Genomic DNA, 25,013 nt, shown 5'->3' with positions numbered 1-25,013 from the left:
GACAGAGGGAGAGAGAAGGAGAGGAGAGCAGGAGAAGACACAGAGGGAGAGAGGGGAATGTTTGATTCATTAATACTCATCACATAATTTCAGATTTCACGCCAGCATTCAGGTTCTTTTTCAATGTGCCACAAATGCGCACGCATATACAGTGGGGCAAAAAAGTATTTAGTCAGCCACCAATTGTGCAAGTTCTCCCACTTAAAAAGATGAGAGAGGCCTGTAATTTGCATCATAGGTACACTTCAACTATGACAGACAAAATGAGAAAGACAATTCCAGAAAATCACATTGTAGGATTTTTAATGAATTTATTTGCAATTTATGGGGGAAAATAAGTATTTGGTCACCTACAAACAAGCAAGATTTCTGTCTCTCACAGACCTGTAACTTCTTCTTTAAGAGGCTCCTCTGTCCTCCACTCATTACCTGTATTAATGGCACCTGTTTGAATTTGTTATCAGTATAAAAGACAGTATAAAAGTATTTGGTCAATAACAAAAGTTTATCTCAATACTTTGTTATATACCCTTTGTTGGCAATGACAGAGGTCAAATGTTTTCTGTAAGTCTTCACAAGGTTTTCACACACTGTTGCTGGTATTTTGGCCCATTCCTCCATGCAGATCTCCTCTAGAGCAGTGATGTTTTGGGGCTGTTGCTGGGCAACACGAACTTTCAACTCCCTCCAAAGATATTCTATGGGGTTGAGATCTGGAGACTGGCTAGGCCACTCCAGGACCTTGAAATGCTTCTTACGAAGCCACTCCTTCGTTGCCCGGGTGGTGTGTTTGGGATCATTGTCATGCTGGAAGACCCAGCCACGTTTCATCTTCAAAGTTTACAATTGGCTCATTCATCCCCCTCCTCTCCCCTGTAACTATTCCCCAGGTCGTTGCTGCAAATAAGAACGTGTTCTCAGTCAACTTACCTGGTAAAATAACGGTAAAATAAAATAAAAAATAAAAAAATAAAATAAAATGCCCTTGCTGATGGAAGGAGGTTTTCACTTAAAATCTCACGATACATGGCCCCATTCATTCTGTCCTTTACACGGATCAGTCGTCCTGATCCCTTTGCAGAAAAACAGCCCCAAAGCATGATGTTTCCACCCCCATGCTTCACAGTAGGTATGGTAATCTTTGGATGCAACTCAGCATTCTTTGTCCTCCGAACACGACGAGTTGAGTTTTTACCAAAAAGTTCTATTTTGGTTTCATCTGACCATATGGCATTCTCCCAATCTTCTCCTGGATCATCCAAATGCTCTCTAGCAAACGTCAGACGGGCCTGGACATGTACTGGCTTAAGCAGGGGGACACGTCTTGCACTGCAGGATTTGAGTCCCTGGCGGCGTAGTGTGTTACTGGCTTTGTTACTTTGTTCCCAGCTCTCTGCAGGGTATTCACTAGGTCCCCCCGTGTGGTTCTGGGATTTTTGCTCCCCGTTCTTGTGAACATTTTGACGCCACGGGGTGAGATCTTGCGTGGAGCTCCAGATCGAGGGAGATTATCAGTGGTCTTGTATGTCTTCCACTTCCTAATAATTGCTCCCACAGTTGATTTCTTCAAACCAAGCTGCTTACCTATTGCAGATTCAGTCTTCCCAGCCTGGTGCAGGTCTACAATTTTGTTTCTGGTGTCCTTTGACAGCTCTTTGGTCTTGGCCATAGTGGAGTTTGGAGTGTGACTGTTTGACGACAGGTGTCTTTTATACCGATAACAAGTTCAAACAGGTGCCATTAATACAGGTAATGAGTGGAGGACAGAGGAGCCTCTTAAAGAAGAAGTTACAGGTCTGTGAGAGACAGAAATCTTGCTTGTTTGTAGGTGACCAAATACTTATTTTCCCCCATAAATTGCAAATAAATTCATTCAAAATCCTACAATGTGATTTTCTGGAATTTTATTTCTCATTTTGTCTGTCATAGTTGAAGTGTACCTATGATGAAAATTACAGGCCTCTCTCATCTTTTTAAGTGGGAGAACTTGCACAATTGGTGGCTGACTAAATACTTTTTTGCCCCACTGTATATATATGTTAGCAGATGTACATGTCTCCATGCCATTCCCCATCCATACCTGCTAGTGCCTTTATCATGTCTCCAGTGTCCTGGGCCAGAGAACCAGCCTCCTCTTGCAGCTTCTGGAGACGCGCCCCTGCTGTCCCCGTCCCATCGCCACGCCCACTGGTCCTCTCTGCAGCACGCAGCTGCTCCAGCTGCTTCTCCAGGGATGCCAGCTCCTACAAACACATAGGCAAAGAGACAGGCCATGAGTTGAGCACAAACTCATATACAGAGACGGACATACACAAGCAAACACACGTACACATACACAAACTAAACTCACCTTGGCCGCAGCGTCTGCCTCCCTCTTAGCTTTATCGGCCTCTTCTGTTGCATTCTGGGCCAGCATATCTCCAGAGCGCACCAGAGCCCTGAGCCCCTCCAGCTGAGGCTTCATCCCCTCAGTCAGGGCAGACACCTCCCCTAGCGCCTTCACCGCTGGAGACAACTGGGCCTTGGTCTGGAGGGAGTCAAAATAAGGATGTTATTGGGGGGATGGAGAGAGGAGGGATCAAAATGAGAGGAATAATACAGTAAGAAGCTGTTTAATCAATGTAGGTGTCAGACTAGTTTGGAAGCATATTTGTATTAATCTCCGTCTCTCACCTGTGTGAGGTTGCTGCTGATGTCATCTACTATGTCCAGGCTCTCCTGCACTTTTTCCTCCAGGCCAGAGAGGGAGCCCTCCACTGTAGCGAAGCCCTCCAACAGCCCGTCAACATCAGCCTTCACACCGAGCGCTGCGTCCCTGTCACACAACAACATTATAGCAATGTTAAAGCAACCTTACTACAATGTTCACAGCAGTCACAACAATGTTAACGTGACCTCAGAAACCACACAGAATTGTCATTAATTACAACAACTAGTCATACTTTACTTAAATTCATAGAAGATACTTAAAGACTTAAAGATACGTTACTTAAATGAATGGAAGATGTTTGGTGGTGAGGGTGCTGGGGGGTGCCCGCGCTTCAGATGGCTATATTGGCTCACTAATACAGGACTAGTAAAAGCCCAGTGCACTAGTTTGTGTGTATGTATTGATATGGAGGCTATGTGTGCCTGTTTTAAATTGATGTAGTTCTGTTCTTGTCTATTAATGTTCTGTATTATGTCATGTTTCATGTTTTGTGTGGACCCCAGGCAGAGTAGCTGCTGCTTTCGCTAATAGAATACGAAATACCACTATTTTTTGTAGCACCCTCAGCACCCCTACTTCCTGCGGCTGAGCTTAAATGTCTACAGTACATAAACCTGTCTTAAGACTAACAAAAGAGGTCATAAGGTGTTATACCTGGCGTCCCGAGCCTCCTGTAGCAGGCGCCGGGCGGTGTCGAGCTGTGGTCCAGCCTGGTCCAGGACTGCAGTGCTGTCTGGGAGTCCTGCCGCCAGGTCTCTGATCTCCTGGAGCTTCCTCTTCAGAGTCGCCAGACTGACAGGCAGCTTGGCATTCAGGATCCACTCACTCACTGTGCTGATGTGTGTCGGGTCTGATGATGGGTCTGGAGAGAGAGAGAGAGAGGAGGGAGGGAGGATATAGATGGGAAGATGGAGGATGAGAGAGAATGGAAGATAGGTGGGGGAGAGGGAGGGAGAGAGGAGGGGAATGTCATTAAACTAGACACTCCCAAAAATGTTATACTACTACTTGAATACTTTTACGAAGAGTAAATAAGTAAGTGGTTATTGAAGGTACTGGAACATAACTGTCAATGTCTCACCTGACAGGAAGTCCTTCAGCTCTTTAACAAAGTCTCTCGTCTCCTGCAGATCTGCATCCAGGTCATCCCTGGCCCGCCTCATCTGATTGTCCAGATCGTCTGTGGACTGTCTGACCTTATTGGCTGTGTCCTGTGTTTCCTGGATCTGTGAATTGAATGGAGAAAAGAACAAAGCATTGAACGCCACATGATGAAACAAACCACTTGAATAACTAGTCATCTCCTTCATGTAAGTATTAAAACACTGTAATAAACGGTTAGAAACATACAGTAAACAAACAAAGTGTTAGCTCCTACCTGTGCAGCGGCCTGTGTGATCTTCCCATTGAGCTGCTTCAGTCTGTCTTTCACCTCCTCAGCATCACTCACAGCCCGGGTCCCCAGAGGCAGAGCCCCGACGCAACGCTCCCCACGGCCACAGGGTGGCGCCCCCTCTACAGGGCACAGCTCACCATCACACTGAGCAGGGGTACAGGGGGCAAAGCGCATGCTGCCACACACCTGAGAGACAGGGAATAACAATACACATTCACATTTAGGTGGAGGTAGGGTTAGGGCTAGAGTTAGGGCTATGGTTCGGTTTAGGACTAGGGCTAGGGTTTGGGTTAGGGTTAAGGCTAGGACTAGGACTAGGCCTAGGTTTACCTGCTTGGCAGTGGGTGTGAGGTCAGGTTTGGTGTTCAGCTGGTGACTGAGTTTCTCCAGGTCTCTGGTGTTGGCTGGTTGGACCTGGTTCTGGAGGTCAAAGGCGTCTTTTCTGACTGCTTTTGACTGGTCTACAGTCTTCCCACTAGCATCAACACTTTTGGCAGAGTCAGTTGACTCGTCATAGGCATCCTTTATGGAAGAAAAGGCCCCTGAGAGAGAACCAACCAAGAGGACAGAAACAGGTGTGATAGCAGCCATAATTTAGCTCAAACCAAAACAGACTGGCATCAAGGCTTTGGTTCTGATTTTGATTGTGGATTCTAAATTCCACACTCTAAATTCTGAACCTTGTTTTTGCCACTCGACACATAGATGGTGCTCCTAGCTCTCTGGTGGCGTCTCCCTCACCTGCATTGTTGGAGTTGACAGAGTTCCTGAGAGCATCTCTCTTGGTGTTGTACACCAGACCCAGGCCGTCCAGTAGAGCCTGGAGTTCGTCCAGCTGTGTGCCTAGCTCAGGGGCTCGGCCTTGGGGTGACAAATCTCCATCCACCTGATCCAACTGGTCCCTGGAGGATTACAATGGATATGAGGGACAGTGAGCTGGGTAATGAAGGACTGTAGTCTACAGGAATAGAGGTGTTTAAATATATACACTGAAATTTTGAAAAGCAAAGTTTCGCAGTTTATGGAATCTGATGCCCCACTTCTATTTAGACATTCTAAGTTTGCCGGGACATCTGAACATCCCCCACCTTAGCCTGCGGAGCTGAGAGAGGGCGTCGTTGACTTGTCTGGCAGAGGGAGGTGGCAGTGGGAGAGAGTCTCGTATCTGGGTTAGAGTGGCCTCCAGGGTTCTGATGCGGGGACCCAGACTGGTAGGTAATGAGCCCCCAGGAAGAGAGGGAATCCTGGAGGAGAGTTTCTCCAGGCCCAGGGTGAGGTTCTGGATGTTCGAGTCCAGAGAGAAAAAGCAGGAGGGGCAGACCTCACAGTCAGGGAAGGAGTCACAGTGGCCACGGGTACAGGCATCGCAACGGGCACCTGTGACACCCAGCCGGCACCGGCAGGCCCCCGTACGCTTATCACAGCCTCCTGGCTCTGTGCCCGCAGCAGCACACTGACACGCTACAGAGAAAGGGAGAAGATGGAGAGAGAGAGGGAAGAGAACAGGGTCATGAGGAGAGAAAATTATTGTTACTTAGTCTGCCCATTGGATTGAATTGTCAAAAGCATTGAACAAAGCATGTTTAAGAGCCTTTGAAGGTTTCTGTGACAGAACACGACAGGGCACTTACATCTGCAGCCAATGAGTGGGTCTCCGTAGGTGTTGTCAGGGCATTCTGTACAGGTACGACCTCCGAACCCTGACCTGCACTGACACTGACCCGTACTCTGGTCACAGGTGTCACCATGGGAGTTGGTGGGGTCACAGCGACAGGGCTCACAACCACGGGGAGAGGATGGATTCCAGTAACCATGGGAACACAGCTCACAGGTCAGCCCCTGGAGATGAGGTCGGCAAGGACACTGACCACTCCCAGGGTCACACACACTGGACAGGGATCCGTCTTTACTGCACAGGCACTCTGGAGAGAGATAGACACAGAGTCAGATGGGGATAGACCAACACCACAGTATAGTGAATACAGCTGTAAGTAATCATGACATGAGAGTTTATGAATTGCCTATTCAGGGTCAAGAGTGAAAGATTACGCACTGTTGCAGCCCAGAGGGTTGGAGGCGGTCAGACCGTAGTATCCCATCTTGCAGCGGTCACATTGTGATCCATCAACATTGGCCTTACAGCGACAGGACCCTGTGACGTCATCACACTGATCCCCATTCTCCACCCCCTCAGCACTGCAATGACAGCCTGTACAAAACACAGGAAACAAAACAGAAACACAACAATAATCAAACACAGCAAAGATATTGCAACACTGCGACCTAATGTGGTGGTGATTAAACCTATAGTAGGAGAGAAAGAGGATTAAAGGCAGCAGTATTTTATTAATACATATAAAACTACGGTTTTAAGATCACTCACGTGTGCAGGCATCAGGCCGGTCCATGCTGCTCCGGTGGTTGGGTTGGTATCCAGGGGCACAGCGGTCACACTTGGGTCCTGTCGTGTGGTGCAGACAGCTCTCACACACCCCCCCACTCCTCCGTCCGCTCAACTCATACACATCTGGGTCAAAACGGCACCGCTGGGCATGGTTGTTACACTCACAACCTATAGGGGGCAGCACCATGGGAAATAATCAACATCTGTGACTGTATATGTTCAGTCAACTCACAAAAATCAGTCTTCACTGAGTTATTACTTAGAGTTGCTGCTTGTGCGATACATTAGCAAAGTCATCCTATTTCTCCACACTTGTACCAAAAAGATGTAGTCAGTGTATTAAGACATTAGTGGTTGCGTACGTTTGCAGGTATGTGTGTCCCCCTCCTCTGCAGGTCTCCAGGGCAGGTCGTTGTAAAGATCTGCACAGCGCTCACAGTTTATACCTGCTGTGTTGTGTTGGCATTCACACTGAGCACTGACCTGCAACACATACACAGAGTTATAAACCCACTAAAGAGCCATTCACTTGTACTGTAACTGTAACCTATGTGTTTAACAATATGTACCTGTGTGTGAGGTAGCTGGTTAGTATCCGGCAGACACCGGTTGGAATGGCCGTGGCAGAGGCAGGTGCCCATCACTCTCATCTCTCTGAGGGCGTAGAACAGAGAGGGAGCGCGGCCCGGCAGGCGGGGCACAGCACCCAGATTAGTCAGCCTCACTCGCAGGCCTGACAATCCTGATACCTCTGTGGACAGAGAGAGCTGTCAGTCACTGGGCAAAGAACCTCATTGGATCAGGATTGTGTCAATCAAGAAAGGTGTAAGTGTTTCTGGAGGAGAGCACGTGCTAAATGGCTTAAATGTCATGTGTAAAGATTGGAATATACTGTAAGTACTCTTATTGGACATGTAGTTATATTGTCCATAGCAACCGTGGGGGGACGTTATGGACGGGTAAGCATCTTACCTTGAATCTTCTGCCCATTGGGGACGCTGATGGTAGAGAACTGACGCAAGGGGCTAAATTGAATCTGTTTAATACAATGAGCAAAATCAAAAAGAGTACAGAAAACAACTTATTCATGGTACAGAGACAAAATATCATGGGAATTTTCTCCAGTTTTCAACATTGTGTCTCTCTCCCTTACCGTCTGGTCCTGGTAGGGGTTAGTGGTGGCGGGGGGCAGAGTGTAACAATACGTCTGGTCCAGGGAACGTGGCGTAGTCATGGCAATGCCAGGGAAGGCCGATCTGCAGTCTGAGGCCATGTAGAGAGCAGGTTGCCATGTTTTACCGTTATCCAGCGTCCTCTCCACCACCAGCGCACTGGGACGAGGACCCTGTGTAGAGGCAACAGGAAAATCAGTCCATCAGATTCTACTGTACTTAAAAAGACTAATTGGTCCTTGCACATTGGAAAAGCCCTGTCCATGCTGGTCTGGGGGCTGGATCTTACCTTGAATGTCAGAACGAGGGTGTCCAGCTGAAACAGGTTCTGTAGGTCCAACTGTACGGTGACTGGACTCACGTCTAAAAAAACATAGGTTTGGTTTATTTTCTGGATCACAACAGGACATAGTTTTAGGATGGATCTCAGCACTAAGATATGTGTTATTTAGCTTTGTATCCCCTCACCTTTCCTGGCCTGCCACCACCTGTTGGGTCCAGCAGTGGATAGAACATCCTGGATGGTGTGAGCCAACTGACTGGATGGGTTCCTGGAGTCACAGGGACAACACTTCATCTTCGACTGATGGGGAGAGGAGAGAGAGAGTGGGAGAGAAAGAAAGAGAGAGAGAGAGAGGTAGGGAGCAAGAGAAGGCGGGAGAGAGAGTGAGGTAGGGAGAGTGAGAGAGAGAGAAAGAGAGGTAGAGAGAGATAGAGAGAGATCATTTTAATGCTACTTAGCATTATATTCTTCATTTGGCAACCTTTGTCTTCCATGTGCATGTCCCCTGACCTCTTTTTGTGATGATGAGTCATTGGTCAGCACACATTCAAACAGCACGTGAGTCGTGGGAGGTTTCATTGCCCTTACTTTGACAGGAAATGCTAGTTTACCAGACCAATATGGACTAAGGGAACGTATAGGAATCACACAGCAACAACACAGATCAGGGTATCAGTTCCTCCTCCAACACAATGGAATCTCTCACAACGACCAATGTGCAACTAAATGTTAATGTAGATTTTCCCACAGACACCATAGATAACATTGAGCTAAAGCCTTCAATGTTTTTTTCTCTCTCTCGCTTTCTCAATTAAATTTCAATTTAAGGGGCTTTATTGGCATGGGAAACATATATTTACATTGCCAAAGCAAGTGAAATAGATAATAAACAAAAGTGAAATAAACAAAAAATGTACTGTCACGTTCTCTCTCTCTTTCTCGCTCTCTCTCACGCTCTCTTCACACTCTCTCTCTCTTTACCCTGACCAACAACTCCCCTCTCCCTGAATGGGGTGTCCAATCACAACCAGGACCCTGTGACATCATCACACTGATCCATCAAGTCATTGTCAATAATATAATGCTTTCAGCAAAAATGTACAATCTCTAGAAACTATGTAAATAGAAAGGTACAGAACTTTTGTGAAACATCACAGCACAGTTGAAAAATATATGGCAAATAGAAATAAAAAATGGTTGGTCTTCAGAGATGGGTGGGAGGGGTTGATGTTAGCTGAAGAATCGGATTAAAAATAAAAGATAACTTGTGTAAAATAGATTGTGTCCATAAAATGTATATAGTATGTATACACTGGAAGTAGAAGCCTAAGTGTTGTTGTCTATTAGTTCACTCCAATTAGGGGAGGGGTGGTAGGATAAAAAAAGAAAAGGAAAGTAAAGCGCCACATCATTCAGCTGGTCAGGATTTTTGTCACCGTTGTAGTGCTATTGGTAGTGGTAGTGGTAGTGGTATTGGCAGTCTACTTCCTCAATAGAACACCAATGGGAAGGCTCTTGTGTAACACTAGTGGAGTTTTCCAGCCCTGGGTTTGCGACGTGTTTTATGTGACCCAAGATCACTTGGTCCATACACACATGCACACACACACACATGCACACACACATACACACATCCTTCACTAACCTTAAATTCTCCACATCACTGTTCTTACTGCTCTCCCTACCTCCAAACCCTGTTCCATTGATCAATCAATTACATTTTATTTGTTCAGCACTTTCTACAAAATTCTTCAAAAAATTCCACTCAGCTCCACCTAGCCATGCTTGGAGTTGGAGCTTGACCACTCCCCTCACCTCCAACCGGGCTGTGTTCACTTCAACCTCTTACCACCCCTTGCAATAATTTTTTACAAATATAGAACAGCAACTCCTCCCCCTCTCCACTACAACCATAACCTACAACCCTACTACATATATAGTGTATTCTGAAAGTATTCAGATCCCTTGACTTTTTCGAAATTTTGTTATGTTACAGGCTTATTCTAAAATTTATAAAATTGTTTTTTCCCCTCATCAACTAACACACAATACCCCATAATGACAAAGCAAAATAGAAATAGTAGAAATGTTTGCACATTTGTTTTAAATAAAAAACTGAAATATTACATTTTCATAAGTATTCAGACCCTTTACTCAGTACTTTGTTAAAACTTCTCTGGGATATGTGGGACGCTAACGTCCCACTTGGCCAAAAGCCAGTAAAACTGCAGAGCGCCAATTTCAAATAAATCACTATAAAAATCAAACTTTCATGGAATCACACATGCAATACACCAAATTAAAGCTACACTTGTTGTGAATCCAGCCAACAGGTCAGATTTCAAATAGGCTTTTCGGCGAAAGCAAACGATGCTATTATCTGAGGATAGCACCATAGTAAACAAAGAGAGAGAAGCATATTTCAACCCTGCAGGCGCGACACAAAACGCAGAAATAAAAATATAATTAATGCCTTACCTTTGACGAGCTTCTGTTGTTGGCACTCCAATATGTCCCATAAACATCACAAATGGTCCTTTTGTTCGATTTATTCCGTCGATATATATCCAAAATGTCCATTTATTTGGCGCGTTTGATCCAGAAAAACACCGGTTCCAACTTGTGCAACGTGACTACAAAATATCTCAAAAGTTACCTGTAAACTTTGTCAAAACATTTCAAACTACTTTTGTAATACAACTTTAGGTATTTTTTTACGTAAATAATCGATAAAATTGAAGACGGGATGATCTGTGTTCAATACAGGATTAAAACAAACTGTAGCTAGCTTTCTGGTCACGCGCCTCCATCTAACAGTACACTTCAAGTTACCCTCGTTCTGGATGGCCGTACTTCTTCATTACACAAAGGAAAAAACCTCAACCAATTTACTAAAGACTATTGACATCCAGTGGAAGCGGTAGGAACTGCAAGAAGATCAATTAGAAATCTGGATTCCCAATGAAAACCCATTGAAAAGAGAGTGACCTAACAAAAAAAAATGAATGAATGGTTTGTCCTCTGGGTTTCGCCTGCTAAATAAGTTATGTTATACTCACAGACATGATTAAAACAGTTTTAGAAACTTCAGAGTGTTTTCTATCCAAATCCACTAATAATATGCAAATCTTATCTTCTGGGGATGAGTAGCTGGCAGTTGAATTTGGGTATGCTTTTCATCCAAATGTGAAAATGCTGCCCCCTATCCTAGAGAAGTACTTTTGGCAGCGATTACAACCTCAAGTCTTCTTGGGTATGACGCTACAAGCTTGGCACACCTGTACTTAGACAGTTTCTCCAATTCTTCTCTGCAGATCCTCTCAAGCTCTGTCAGGTTGGATGTGGAGCGTTGCTGCATAGCTATTTTCAGGTCTCTCCAGAGATGTTACATTGGGTTCAAGTCTGGGCTCTGGCTGGGCCACTCAGGGACATTCAGAGACTTGTCCTGAAACCACTCCGTGTTATTTTGGCTGTGTGCTTAGGGTCATTGTCCTGTTGGAAGGCGAACTTTCCCCCCAGTCTGAGGTCCTGAGCACTCTGGAGCAAGTTTTCATCAAGAATCTCTCTGTACTTTGCTCAGTTCATCTTTGCCTCGATCCTGATTAGTCTCCAAGCGCGCTGTCATGTGCCTTTTACTGAGGAGTGGATTCCGTCTGGCCACTCTACCATAAAGGCCTGATTGGTGGAGTGCTGCAGAAATGGTTGTCCTTCTGGAAGGTTCTCCCATCTCCACAGAGGAACTCTAGAGCTCTGACAGAGTGACCATCGGGTTCTTGGTCACCAACCTGACCACGGCCCTTCACCACCGATTGCTCAGTTTGGCCGGGTGGCCAGCTCTAGGAAGAGTCTTGGTGGTTTCAAACTTATCCCATTTAAGAATGATGGAGACCACTGTGTTCTTGGGGACCTTCAATGCTGTAGAACATTTTTGGTACCCTCCCCAGATCTGTGCCTCGATACAATCCTGTCTCGAAGCTCTACGGACAATTCCTTCAATCTCATGGCTTGGTTTTTGCTCTGACATGCATTGTCAACTGTGGGACCTTATATAGACAAATTCCAAATCATGTCCAATCAATTGAATTTACCACAGGTAGACTCAAAACAAGTTGTAGAAACATCTCAAGGATGATCAATGGAAACAGGATGCACCTGAGCTCAATTACGAGTCTCATAGCAAAAGGTCTGAATACCTAAGTAAATAAGGTATATCCAAAGCATGATAAATGTGCAACAATTTCTAAAAACCTATTTTCACTTTGTCATTATGGGGTATTGTGAGTAGATTGCTGAGGATTTGTTTTGTAATGCGTTTTAGAATAAGGCTATAACGTAGCAAAATGTGGAAAAAGTAAAGGGGTCTGAATACTTTCAGAAGGCACTGTACCTCCAATTGCCCTCTCCTCCAACCCCCTTGTGTCCACTCCCCTTCACCTCAGCTTGCCCTGGCAGGAGCGGTTTGAGGCTGTGGCTGGAGCAGAGAGTTAGCCTGAATTGTGAGAGATCCCATTAAGGTCATGGCCTTGTTCCACACTGGGGGAAAGGTCTCTCTGCACTGGATGTTTCAACACCAGCTGCAGCTACTGTCCAACTGCCCAGCTTGCGCTCTCTCGCTCTCTATATATATATATATTGCTTCCTGACTCTCGTTTGCTTGCTTACTCTCTTTCTCCTTCAGCCAGTCCCCCCTCTTCCTCCATACAACGATTTCAAAAGTTAACAGGCAAGTTGCCAATCAGATTTCGTCAAACAATCTAAAATCTGCAGTGCACACACATATGCACACACGTATGCACACACATGTCCTCACACATGCACCCACACACACGAATGCAAACATTTACTGTGGATTCAGTGTATTAATACATTGTTAATACAATGTTATATAAAGACAGAATTATGTCCACTAATTTGTGAACTATTTCCAGTGTTGTATAACAACTTTATATTGTAATGCCATTGGGTGGTAATGATGTAATAATATTATTCATGTATTTTGGTAAAGTCAATGTGAATTGTACCATAACCAATGGTGTGGTAAAGAAGGATATGTATATTCTACTATATTGTATGGAGAGATGAATGCATGCAGTGTCCATCAACCCTGATTCACTGTATACCCATGGCAAGGCTCAAAATATGTATCCCATGCAAAAACTACATCCGCAATCAAACCAACAACTTTGACTGTCGGAAACACAGTGTTATCTAAATACATATGCTGTGGCATCAGCCTTGACCCTGGTCTGTCTGTGTGTCTATTTCTGGACCAGTGGTCAGGACTCACTGGGTGATTGACCCCGAGACATATATGCTGACGGGACAACACTGTTCACTGTCTTGGCTTTTTAGCTATCTGTATGACACAGTGTTTCAGTTAAGTATAGTCTGCATCAGACCCTGCCTGGCTCTGGCTAGTGTCCAGACAGTCAGTGCCCTTGGGCTGCGGGCTGCTAAGGACAATATGGAGAAACTCTTCCAGACCACTGGAATCTGACCAGAATAGCTTAGTGTGCCAATGTAACAGTCTGTATCAAAGTGTGTGTGTATGTCCAGCTGGCCGGCTCTCTGGACCAGAGGACAGACACTCACGCCAAAGATGCATGGACCATGATACTGCTTGGAGATATTCCTGGGCCCTTATCCATAAAGCATCTCAGAAAATGCCCTAGGAATCCTGTTCAAACCTGTTTTAAGACCAAAAAAACTCCCAGCTCAGAGTGTGTTTCAGGATGATGTTAAGAGACTGCCCAGACAAACTCTGAGCCAGGAGTAAAATAAACTCATAAAGTTTATCTCAGCTGGTAATCACGACAGTTTGAGCTACCACAAAGAAAAGATAGTGATGATGCTCGGTAACATTGTTGCAAATGATGGGGGATAATCAATCACGATGAGGCGTGACCAGCCGTGAACTCTATAGCAGGCTTCAGACAACCACGGTGAATGTGACTGTACATCAAATGTTGCAATGGTAAACGATTGATATAATTTTCACGATCACTTTGCCTACTTGTAATTATTGTCTAATATGTTGGCATGCACAATCCTTTTAAATAGATAAATCCTGATATTTTGAACAATGTGATATGTATATTGTACTGGTTGTAAAAAGAAGAATTTTGATCATATTAACGTTATATCAACACACACATCACTCCCATTCAAGAACTCTAAATCGCTTTTGGCATAGTAGGCATCAAGTCACTTGCCAATAATGTTGCATAAAATGTTTGTAAGGTCTATCATTAATCACCAAACACATATACCCTAGATGCTGTCAATTGCCCAACTCATAGGCATGCCCAATTTCTACATATTTTTTAACAACGTCATATTGCGCTCCAAAGGGATAACTTGAAATAACATGATTTAGGTTAATCAAATAATCAAAAGAAAAATATATGATAATTTCCTACCCACTGGACAAAAACTGGTCGAATCAACATTGTTTCCACATAAATTCAACCAAAAAATTACATGTGATGATGTTGAATAAACGTGGAACACTGATAGGATTTGAAAAAAGTCATACATTTAAGAACATTTCGTCTTTTTTTCACCCAACTTTGAACCTAAATCCAATGACATGGTGACATTTTCTATTGATTTCAGGTTGAACTCACATTAGTTGACAACTCAACCAAATGTAAATCAAAAGTAGATGTTGAACTGATGTCTGTGGCCAGTGGGGATGGGTTATAAGTATTTAGCCAGATTTATGAATTAGGCCTCATGTGAAATCAATGTCAAAATTGCAAGAGATACTGTTGCATGTAGGTATAGATTCTTTATGGGTTGATCATATAGGAATATCAAAATATTCTTTCAACTCCAAAACAATTACTGGTCTATGGTGCAGGAACCACTGACACTTTTTCTATAATCAAGACACCTGCCGGTAATTCTTAAAGTAACTTTACAGTAATTCCCGATTTCTATGAAATATGACCTATAATTAATTGCAATATGAGTGAAATACTTTTCTTTCCACATCTTTTAATTAAGTAAGTTAAAAAGCAGATTTTGTGTGTTGGAATCGTGTGGGGATACCCCAACAACAGAATGGTGTGGGCGTATATCGGTCATTAAAAATATTAATGCGAGTAGATCACTGATTGGCCGAGCCAATGAGCCAGCATTTTTTAAACAGTCTGTTTGAGAGACAAGGTGGGGTTTTAAATTATTATTATTTTTTAAATGTATGCTTTGGCCACAAATAAGACCAGTCAACAAGATTATTTGGGAATGAGGTAGCTCTTTCCTTCAGTCAAATTACCTTAATGGGTGCAATATTATTAATATTTTTCAGAATTTCATAGTCAATAAACAAAAAAATCCACAAAAAATCTGATGTTTCTACATCAAACGGTTTTGTTATTTTTCAGTCATCTGTGATGTATATAAAGTGTAATATTGGGATGCAAACTCAAAATTGAATAGATTTCTATATCTGACATGGTACATGTGTAGTCTTTCTTGTATTCTGCCTTGTTAATGGGCAGAAGGACAGATTTTTACCTTGTCAGCTCGGGATTCAATCTTGCAACCTTTTGGTTACTAGTCCAATGCTCTAACCACTAGGCTACCTGCCGCCCCTTATAAACTGCACGGTTTCCAAGCGGTAGTGGGAGGACTACACACCATATCGTCGCATGACTCCAAGTCCATCGATATGATGGTTATTGTAGCAGAATTTGAAAATAAAGGCATTTCCACCGGATTTCTCGCATAATTAATTTTACAGACATAAAAAGATCCCACCATGTCGAACAAACAAATTATCTGTCTGCATTTATAAAATTGTACTGAAATGTTCTGTTTCCATCACAGATGTCATGATTTGTTTTTATATGGTATGACTGGCATAAAAACTGGATGGAAACGTTGTTAATATCTCTCAAATATTAGTTTCTTTCCACATTTCTACACAGGGAACAATGGATAATTCTATAAAGAAAGGAAAAAACTTAACCACATAAATATACCGAATGAGTATAAACCATGGAATGAAATTAGGTCACAGTGTGAAACCTGATATGGTTAGTAGGCTCGACCTGGTCTCAGAGCCAGCTATTGGCTAAGATTCCCTCCATCCCTGAGTAAAAGAGGATCAGCCTTTCTTATCTCATCTCTGATTGGTTCATACCAAACCCTGATGGAAAATCGCTTTGAACCATGTTGGCTTGTTGCTATCTGCAACTCTCTGGCAACTGCCAGTACCAAGGTCAGGTCAAGGGTAGAGATGAGTGTTGGGCAAGAGAGAGAAGTTAGGCCCGTCTGGTTATTCAAACTTAGCCGTAACACTGTGCCAAACTAAATCCAACCATACCCTTCAGAATAGATCTGTCAACACTGGATAGGAAAGCCAAGGCTCCTATCCTCTTTCTCTATCTCTCCTATCCCTCTCTTTCGCTGTCTTCCAAAATCCTCTGCAGGGGCATGGCGGGCACCCTGCCCAGCCATTAACAGATCATGCATGCCACTGCCTGGATACTGAGTGATAAAGCCCTGGCACACTGTACTGCTCATCTATCCTTCTGGCTGACTCAGCGGATATGGCAATCTCATCCATTTCTGCTGGGAAATCAATAAAGTATTTCATTCTAATCGACCATTAGATGGTTTAGCACAGCATGTCTTCCATCATCAAATGCAGGCAGTCCACCAAAGAGTTCGATACTGTACAAAGAGTAGTGATTGCCTTGCCGCAGGCCACGCAGGTGGCTACAGTAAACACACACACCTGACAGAGATTGCATAAAACAAGCAAAGATTAATACACAGGGACTACGGACAAACAAACAAAAATCCCCTCTGGGACAATAAAGTTTATCTAATCTACTCATTTTATTTTTTGTCACATTGTAGTACTATTACCTATTGAACTATCCAGCCTGCACACCAGGCGGTACAGTTACAGCATGTTTTACCACCTGTTCATTTCAACTCCAAGCATGAACCTGTAAACTCTGAGGACATGCAAAATGGCACTAGGAGAGAAGGAGAGGAATCCAACAACACAGTGTCCTTCCTTATCCTTACTAACAACTTAGTAATAACTCTTTGGCCTTGAGAGGAATGCCAGTTGAAATGCAACTCTTTAGTCAAAACATTTCATAATGTCTAGGTAACTCTTTTCAGATCACATCTTGCTAGTGTCCACAATGTCTCAACTGTACTGAGTGATAAAGAGTGTGTCAGAGAGATATACGATCCACACCCACAGCCTTAACACATGACTCAACACACACAGGCAATCAGCTGTACTACATCAACACTCCAGTCTGGACCAGTTTCTATGGCCTGGGGCACCTTTCTCCCACACGCCCAACATTAAAAACATATGTCATGTTTGTGTTGTGTGATCAACACATGCATCCAGTGAAACACAATCACTTCAAGTAAATATTCAAATACAAAAGTGCTGGAGTTTCAAAAACTGAAACCAGAACCACCAAAAATATCTACAGTCTGGTGTGTGTGTTTGTGTGGTTTGTGTGGTGTGTGCACGTGTGTGTGCCTGCACAGACAGAGACAGCCTGGTATTTGTGAGAGCAGAACTTGCCTTGCCCAGCAACACCAGATGAAGGGTGTGGCTCAGATGAAAGACTTGACTATCGATCAAACACGCAGCACCACAAATTAAATCAGAAAGATTTTTCCTCTGTTCTCCTTTCACCTGGTTTCAGCCCCTCGTTTGGCTTAAACACTGATGTTTGAAAGTTAATCAATCCCCTCAAAACAGTATATTTGATTGTTCTCTTGTTCCTTTGAAGTCAAATAAATCATTCTCTATCCAATGTTTTCCCAAAGACTGTAGTTGCAACATCTGGCACTGTGTGACTCTGGCACCAGATCCAGACGTTTTCACAAATTACACCAACTAGTTCTCCCCTGACCCTCCATATACCCTCTCCCTCTCTCCATCCCACCCCTTCACCCCCTCCCTGGTCTCCTACTGTGCATGGTGAGACAGAGAGCAGCATGCACAACCAAGCAGTCTGTCTGTATGTCTTCTGTCTTTATACATGCATGTCTGTCTGGCTCACTGACATGCCTAAAGATATAGCTACTCTTCAAACCTGAAATGTTGTAACACATTAAACAACCTTGGTGAACAACTCATAATAATTAAGAGCTACAACACCTCCTAATTGCCCTACTGTCCCCCATCTCTTACAGTGCCGATGCACTAGTGTTAAAAACACCCTGGGTAGAGAAACAGCCCATGCCTTCACTTGAAAGTTTACACACTTTTATGTATACACTCTCAAAAACTAGCAACGTCAATGAGATCCACTTGTCTTTGTAATATATGAGGTTCTTTGTGTCTTTCAGAATAGTAAGAGTAGGGTCGTACCTGTCCGAAGGGGGTGCAAAAGACCTCCGAGCCGGTGAGGCCGCAGGTGGAGGAGGCGTGGAGCTGACGGTCCCTACCCAGGAGCAGGTCTCCCATAGGGGGGTAACAGGCCCCCTGAGAACAGTCCCTCTGTGTCGCAGCCACTGCAGTCAGGGCTGGGGGAGGGGATCAATTCATCAATCAATGAATCAGTATCATCCCAGTTAGAAGTATGAACACAATTACATATTTCCTCATATCCTACACAAAACTATCACAACAATCTAGATGTCAATACTAAAACGAACTACAAATCTAAATAAATTAAAATGTATAACTGTAACAACTCATCGATCATTTTCAATTAGAAATCAATGAAACATACCTGCTAACTGGAATAAAATCCACATCTTTGTTTCCTGCTATGAAAAATTCTTTAAAAGACAAAAAGACAATAAACAATAAAGGCAACACAACAATTTAAGAAATAATTGGTTGACTAAATAATTGGAAGAAATGTACAACACGGGAAATGTATGAAGGCAAAATAAGTTGAGCTACATTGAAAAGAAAAGGTCCAATCTCCAGTGAAAGTGAATCAATCCAGCTCAGTACTCACCAGTTGTAGGTGTATGTATGTAGACACGCGTGTGCGTGTGTGCTGTTCAGAATCTGTCTGTCTAAATGTGTGTGTGGGTTCTTGGATGTGTCCTTATAAACACTGTCTCACCTGGGCTACAGAGTGTGTCAGAAGGTAGCTGGCAGACACACCCTTCCCCTTTGCAACCACACCCTGCTGGGATGAACACACACACACACACACACACACACACACACACACACACACACACACACACGTACCAGATGGAATTTCACATGGTACATCTAACAAATCAAATCACATTTTATTTGTCACATACACATGTTTGGCAGATGTTATTGCGGGTGTAGCGAAACAACAACATATTCTTGAAAAGGGTGTACCTTCCAAAATGAACTACAGAGAATAACATTATAAACAGTTCTCTGTAGCGATGTGGTAAAACATAGCTGTGGATCAGTGGTTGGGTTAGCAGCTTGTCTCAACAAGGAGAGTAGTCTAAGTATGCAGTGATTGTTTATGATACATTGCGCAACAACATTTGTAAATTAACCCATTTTGCTGAATTATTCTCTTCGTCATTCCCATCTAAATCAGTCTCCAAACACATACTAACACAAACACACACAGAAACACACACACATCTAAATGTTTATCCTGCTGGCAGTAAAATGGCTTGGCACCACTATGTTGTAACTCTGGCATTCTTTGTGTTGGTGTGTGGCGGTGTAGATCATCACCTGTGTGTAATAAAACCTAGCCTCAGGGCTACTGAATGCACACTGTTTTTCTCCATAGCCACTGACTAACAGCCAGGACCAGGGTGTGTTCTCTGACTCACCTCCATCTCACACACACACACACACACACACACACACTGCCAGACAGCTGTAGGCACACCTTATAGCTTCCGCTTACCCTAAGGTAGAATAAGGACTGGTAAGGTATCCGTGGCAACAACAGGGAACACTTTGGTATAATATTTTGGGAGAGGGAGGCTCTAATGACCAAACAAAAACTACTAGTACTCATCTCAAATGACTACGGCCTTCATGTACTGTACCAAATGCCTGTCACGTTCCTGACCTTATTTTCCTTTGTTTAGCTTTGTTTAGTTGGTCAGGACGTGAGCTGGGTGGGCAGTCTATGTTATTTGTTTCTTGTTTAGGTTCATTGTTAATTAGCCTTATATGGTTCTCAATCAGGGGCAGGTGTTTGACGTTTCCTCTGATTGAGAACCATATTAAGGTAGTGTTAAGGCTGTCGCTCTCCTCATCCTCGGAAGAGGTGAGGAGAGAAGGATCTTCAGACCAAAATGCAGTTTGCGGGAAATAAGCCATCTTTTTATTTATAACAACGATGATGATGGCAACACGAAAACAAACACTTTAACAAACTTACAAAATAACAAAAACGACGTAGAACGAAACCTGAACATAAACTCACATCACTAAACGTAAACTCACGGACAGGAACGTTACATCAAAACACACGAACAGCCAAACAGTCCCGTATGTGAAAATACATCGACAACGATGAAGACATCACAGGAGACAATCACCCACAAACAAACAGTGAGAACGCCCTACCTAAATATGACTCTTAATTAGAGGAAAACGCAAACCACCTGCCTCTAATCAAGAGCCATACCAGGTAACCCAAAACCAACATAGAAACAGATAACATAGACTGCCCACCCAAAACACATGCCCTGACCATAAACACATAAAAAACAACATAAAACAGGTCAGGACTGTTACAGAACCCCCCCCCTCAAGATGCGAACGCCGGGCGCACCAGCACAAAGTCCAGGGGAGGGTCTGGGTGGGCAGTTGACCACGGTGGTGGCTCCGGCTCAGGACGCTCTCCCCACACCACCATAGTCACTCCCCTCTTCTGTCTACCCCTTCCACTGACCACCCTAAAACTACCTTCCCCTAAATAAACAGCCAGCACCGGGACAAGGGGCAGCACCGGGACAAGGGGTAGCACCGGGACAAGGGGCAGCACCGGAACAAGGGGCAGCACCAGGATAAGGACCAGCACCGGAATAAGGGGCAGCACCGGGACAAGGGGCAGCACCGGGACAAGGGGCAGCACCGGGACAAGGGGCAGCACCGGGACAAGGGGCAGCACCGGGACAAGGGGCAGCACCGGGACAAGGGGCAGCACCGGGACAAGGGGCAGATCCCGGCTGAAGGACTCTGGCAGGTCCTGGCTGAGGAACTCTGGCAGGTCCTGTTTGGACGGCTCTGGCAGGTCCTGGCTGGACGGCTCTGGCAGGTCATAGCAGGACGGCTCTGGCAGGTCCTGGCTGGACGGCTCTGGCAGGTCCTGGCTGGACGGCTCTGGCAGGTCCTGGCTGGACGGCTCTGGCAGGTCCTGGCTGGACGGCTCTGGCAGGTCCTGGCTGGACGGCTCTGGCAGGTCCTGGCTGGACGGCTCTGGCAGGTCCTGGCTGGACGGCTCTGGCAGGTCCTGGCTGGACGGCTCTGGCAGGTCCTGGCTGGACGGCTCTGGCAGGTCCTGGCTGGACGGCTCTGGCTCAGGCAGATCCTGTCTGGTTGGCGGCTCTGGCAGATCCTGTCTAGTTGGCGGCTCTGGCAGATCCTGTCTAGTTGGCGGCTCTGGCAGATCCTGTCTGGTTGGCGGCTCTGGCAGATCCTGTCTGGCGGGCGGCTCTAGCGGCTCCTGTCTGGCGGGCGGCTCTAGCGGCTCCTGTCTGGCGGACGGCTCTGTAGGCTCATGGCAGACGGGCGGCTTTGCAGGCTCATGACAGACGGGCGGCTTTGCAGGCTCATGGCAGACGGATGGCTCAGACGGCGCTGGGGAGACGGATGGCTCAGATGGCGCTGGGGAGACGGATGGCTCAGATGGCGCTGGGGAGACGGATGGCTCAGATGGCGCTGGGGAGACGGATGGCTCTGTAGGAAGGAGAAGGAGAGACAGCCTGGTGCGTGGTCTAGGCACTGGCTGCGCTGGAGAGGAGGAAACAGCAGGAGAGAGAACCCGGAGAGACAGCCTGGTACAGGGGGCTGCCACCGGAGGACTGGTACATGGAGGTGGCACCGGGTCTACCGGACCGTGAAGGAGGACACGTGCTCTTGAGCACTGAGCCTCCCCAACCCTACCAGGTTGAATGATCCCCGTAGCCCTGCCAGTGCAGCGAGGTGGAATAGCCCGCACTGGCCTATGCAGGCGAACCGGGGACACCACCTGTAAGGCTGGTGCCATGTACGCCGGCCCGAGGAGACGTACTGGAGGCCAGATACGTTGGGCCGGCTTCATGACATCCGGCTCGATGCCCAACCTAGCCCTCCCAGTGCGGCAAGGTGGAATAGCCCGCACTGGGCTAAGCACGCGTACTGGGGACACCGTGCGCTTTACCGCATAACACGGTGTCTTACCAGTACGACGCCTTCTACCTCCACGGTAAGCACGGGGAGTTGGCTCGGGTATCCTACCCGGCTTTGCCACACTCCTCGTGTGCCCCCCCCCAAGAAATGTTTTGGTCTGACTCACGGGCTCCCAACCGCGTCGTCGCGCTGCCTCCTCATACCAGCGCCTCTCAGCCTTCGCTGCTTCCAACTCCTCCTTTGGACGGCGATATTCCCCTGGTTGAGCCCAAGGTCCTCTACCGTCCAGGATCTCCTCCCAAGTCCAGAAGTTCTTGTTGCTCCGTCGAGCATTCCCATACCGCTTGGTCTTAGCGTGGTGGGTGATTCTGTTAAGGCTGTCGCTCTCCTCATCCTCGGAAGAGGTGAGGAGAGAAGGATCTTCAGACCAAAATGCAGTTTGCGGGAAATAAGCCATCTTTTTATTTATAACAACGATGATGATGGCAACACGAAAACAAACACTTTAACAAACTTACAAAATAACAAAAACGACGTAGAACGAAACCTGAACATAAACTCACATCACTAAACGTAAACTCACGGACAGGAACGTTACATCAAAACACACGAACAGCCAAACAGTCCCGTATGTGAAAATACATCGACAACGACGAAGACATCACAGGAGACAATCACCCACAAACAAACAGTGAGAACGCCCTACCTAAATATGACTCTTAATTAGAGGAAAACGCAAACCACCTACCTCTAATCAAGAGCCATACCAGGTAACCCAAAACCAACATAGAAACAGATAACATAGACTGCCCACCCAAAACACATGCCCTGACCATAAACACATAAAAAACAACATAAAACAGGTCAGGACTGTTACAGGTAGGCTGTTCACACCGTTTGTTGGTGGCTGATTGTCTTCCGTGTCTGTGTATGTACCACACGGGACTGTTTCATTTGTTTAGTCTGTTCCTGTTTGTGCGTTCTTCGTGTTATGTAAGTTCTCATGTCCAGGTCGGTCTACGTCGTTTTTGTTATTTTGTAATTTATTCAAGTGTGCTTCGTGTTCGTCTTGTTTGAATAAATTCATTATGTACTCCACAAAAGCTGCGTTTTGGCCCGATCCCTGCTCCTCCTCGGACGAGGAGGAGAACAATCGTTACAATGCCTCATCAGTGTGTGTGTGTATTACTGTGTATGTGAGCAAGGTTGAGGGGTCAGGTGAGGGAGTACACTGTCAAATTGGGTCCATTATCTACTCATCTGAAACAGCTGTGTACCCGCTAATTCCAAAATGACGAGTGTAAATGGCCACTAATACAAGGCCTTCATTAAACCTTCGACAAACTCCTTTTGTCTGTAAACAGTGGTGGAGTGAGAAAAAACCCTTCACTCTCACAAGCTTGTTAACACTGGCCAAGAGTCCTCGTATTTTTCACATCTCTGATTTCCAATTCTCACATCATCTGTTTCAAATTCATATGGAATTATGTATGACTGGTCCAGTCAAATTCATGCAATAATAAGATCATCAAATTAGTCACAGTTTGCTCAGGAAGTGCATGTGTGTGCGTGTCAGTACAGACAGAGTTCACAGTATCTGCAAATATAATGATCATGACAGGACGGTGACTGGGTTTATACGGCCTTTGACTTAATTCAGACTGTCTGATCTGAGCATCTTGAATGCTGGCTATGGCCAACAGGTGTCGTCAAGCCTAACAATTCTATACAGAATAACAATTTATAATTTTCACATGTACATTATTTTGTTGAATTATGTTGTATATATTTTAATTCTGCTCTATATAGATTTGGTAAGCCTTTATTTTACAGTAGATAAACGACAAGGTAGCCTATTGAAGATGGCAATTGCACAATAATAATAACCTATGCTCCATGCTCCTTCAGTGAGCTTGTGCTCACTGAATATTCATAAAGCGTCACTGAGTGGGCGTGGATGAAAATAACCAAGTCTTTATAAATGAGAAGCTCCGAAAGTGTGTTCAAGTGACACAGAACAAATTAATCGAATATCCAGAAAAGGACAAGATAAATTACTTTAATACAGTAAGTAGCCTACCATTGCACGTGATTGTAATGCTTTTTCTCACATTGTTGTGACATGAAAAGTGCTTAGGCCTATTTGTTACAATTTACAACGCACGCATAAAAGGTGATTGTAAAACGCTTTCCTCCTCTCCCCAGTCAAATTCAGACCACATAATCCAACAGAAATGGAGACCATGCACGAAATCATCCCTTTCGCCAAGGAGATGCTGGCGCAAAAGCCTAGCCGCCGTATGCTGAAGGTGTACCTTGTGGGCACCGTGGTGGCCTTCTTGGGCATAGTTCTGGGCCTGGTGGAAACCGTCTGCCAGTCCTTCTCCTCCGGAGAGCCGCTGGACGCAGAGCTCGTTCAGTTGATGGCTCGGGAGCAGAGGGCACTCGAGACGGAGGAGAGAAGGAGACAGGAGGAGGTGGCAACAGTTTCGGCCCCAGAGCAGATCACCATACCCAGGAAGCTACAGCAGGCCACGGGAGCGCATAGAAGCGCAGGTGCAGCCAACCGACTGCACGCCTCGTAAAAACCGGGCCAGCGCCAAAACGCTGTTAGCCTACACAATTATTAAGGAACTGTATAGTCCTTGCCACGCCAAATACGGTGCGCTACATACGCACTCGAAAAAGCTTCACAAGAGGAATCGCACTGGGCACAGACGTCAATTCAACGTCTATTCCACGACATGGA

The 25,013-nt window shown here is 45.2% G+C and overlaps 2 protein-coding genes across 5 annotated transcripts in view; one reads left to right on the top strand and one right to left on the bottom strand.

Moving 5' to 3' along the window:
• The window catches only part of lamb3 (laminin subunit beta 3), a 25,353-nt gene extending 498 nt beyond the window's left edge, over positions 1-24,855 (bottom strand). Inside the window, exons 1-22 of one of the 4 annotated variants that reach the window (XM_055870062.1) lie at positions 24,580-24,855; positions 18,927-19,103; positions 18,693-18,741; positions 18,329-18,483; positions 8,151-8,265; positions 7,972-8,045; positions 7,664-7,855; positions 7,483-7,546; positions 7,080-7,261; positions 6,873-6,993; positions 6,490-6,678; positions 6,160-6,315; positions 5,738-6,028; positions 5,195-5,567; positions 4,848-5,008; positions 4,437-4,648; positions 4,089-4,292; positions 3,792-3,936; positions 3,365-3,572; positions 2,674-2,815; positions 2,351-2,527; positions 2,081-2,243 (exon numbers count right to left, since the gene is read on the bottom strand). In XM_055870062.1, coding sequence (XP_055726037.1) covers positions 2,081-2,243; positions 2,351-2,527; positions 2,674-2,815; positions 3,365-3,572; positions 3,792-3,936; positions 4,089-4,292; positions 4,437-4,648; positions 4,848-5,008; positions 5,195-5,567; positions 5,738-6,028; positions 6,160-6,315; positions 6,490-6,678; positions 6,873-6,993; positions 7,080-7,261; positions 7,483-7,546; positions 7,664-7,855; positions 7,972-8,045; positions 8,151-8,265; positions 18,329-18,483; positions 18,693-18,717 — 3,349 coding nt within the window. In that variant the 5' untranslated portion in view covers positions 18,718-18,741; positions 18,927-19,103; positions 24,580-24,855. The remainder of the gene's footprint in view (positions 1-2,080; positions 2,244-2,350; positions 2,528-2,673; positions 2,816-3,364; positions 3,573-3,791; positions 3,937-4,088; positions 4,293-4,436; positions 4,649-4,847; positions 5,009-5,194; positions 5,568-5,737; positions 6,029-6,159; positions 6,316-6,489; positions 6,679-6,872; positions 6,994-7,079; positions 7,262-7,482; positions 7,547-7,663; positions 7,856-7,971; positions 8,046-8,150; positions 8,266-18,328; positions 18,484-18,692; positions 18,742-18,926; positions 19,104-24,579) is intronic. The other 3 variants (XM_055870064.1, XM_055870063.1, XM_055870065.1) reach the window with 3 other exon arrangements.
• LOC129815930 (G0/G1 switch protein 2-like) lies at positions 24,216-24,855 on the top strand. The gene is made up of 2 exons (XM_055870145.1): positions 24,216-24,331; positions 24,470-24,855. The coding sequence occupies exon 2, from the start codon at positions 24,499-24,501 to the stop codon at positions 24,847-24,849; it is 351 nt and encodes a 116-aa protein (XP_055726120.1). The 5' UTR covers positions 24,216-24,331; positions 24,470-24,498; the 3' UTR covers positions 24,850-24,855.
• Positions 24,856-25,013: the final 158 nt, after the last annotated feature.

This window comes from Salvelinus fontinalis, chromosome 18 (assembly GCF_029448725.1).
Source record: "Salvelinus fontinalis isolate EN_2023a chromosome 18, ASM2944872v1, whole genome shotgun sequence".
NCBI lineage: Eukaryota > Metazoa > Chordata > Actinopteri > Salmoniformes > Salmonidae > Salvelinus > Salvelinus fontinalis.
The sequence above is the reverse complement of the archived record's forward strand: the minus strand, read 5'-3'. Positions and strand labels throughout refer to the sequence as shown.

Coding starts and splice junctions, on each gene's coding strand:
- LOC129815930 (XM_055870145.1), top strand. CDS start 24,499: ATGGAGACCATGCACGAAATCATCCCTTTCGCCAAGGAGATGCTGGCG.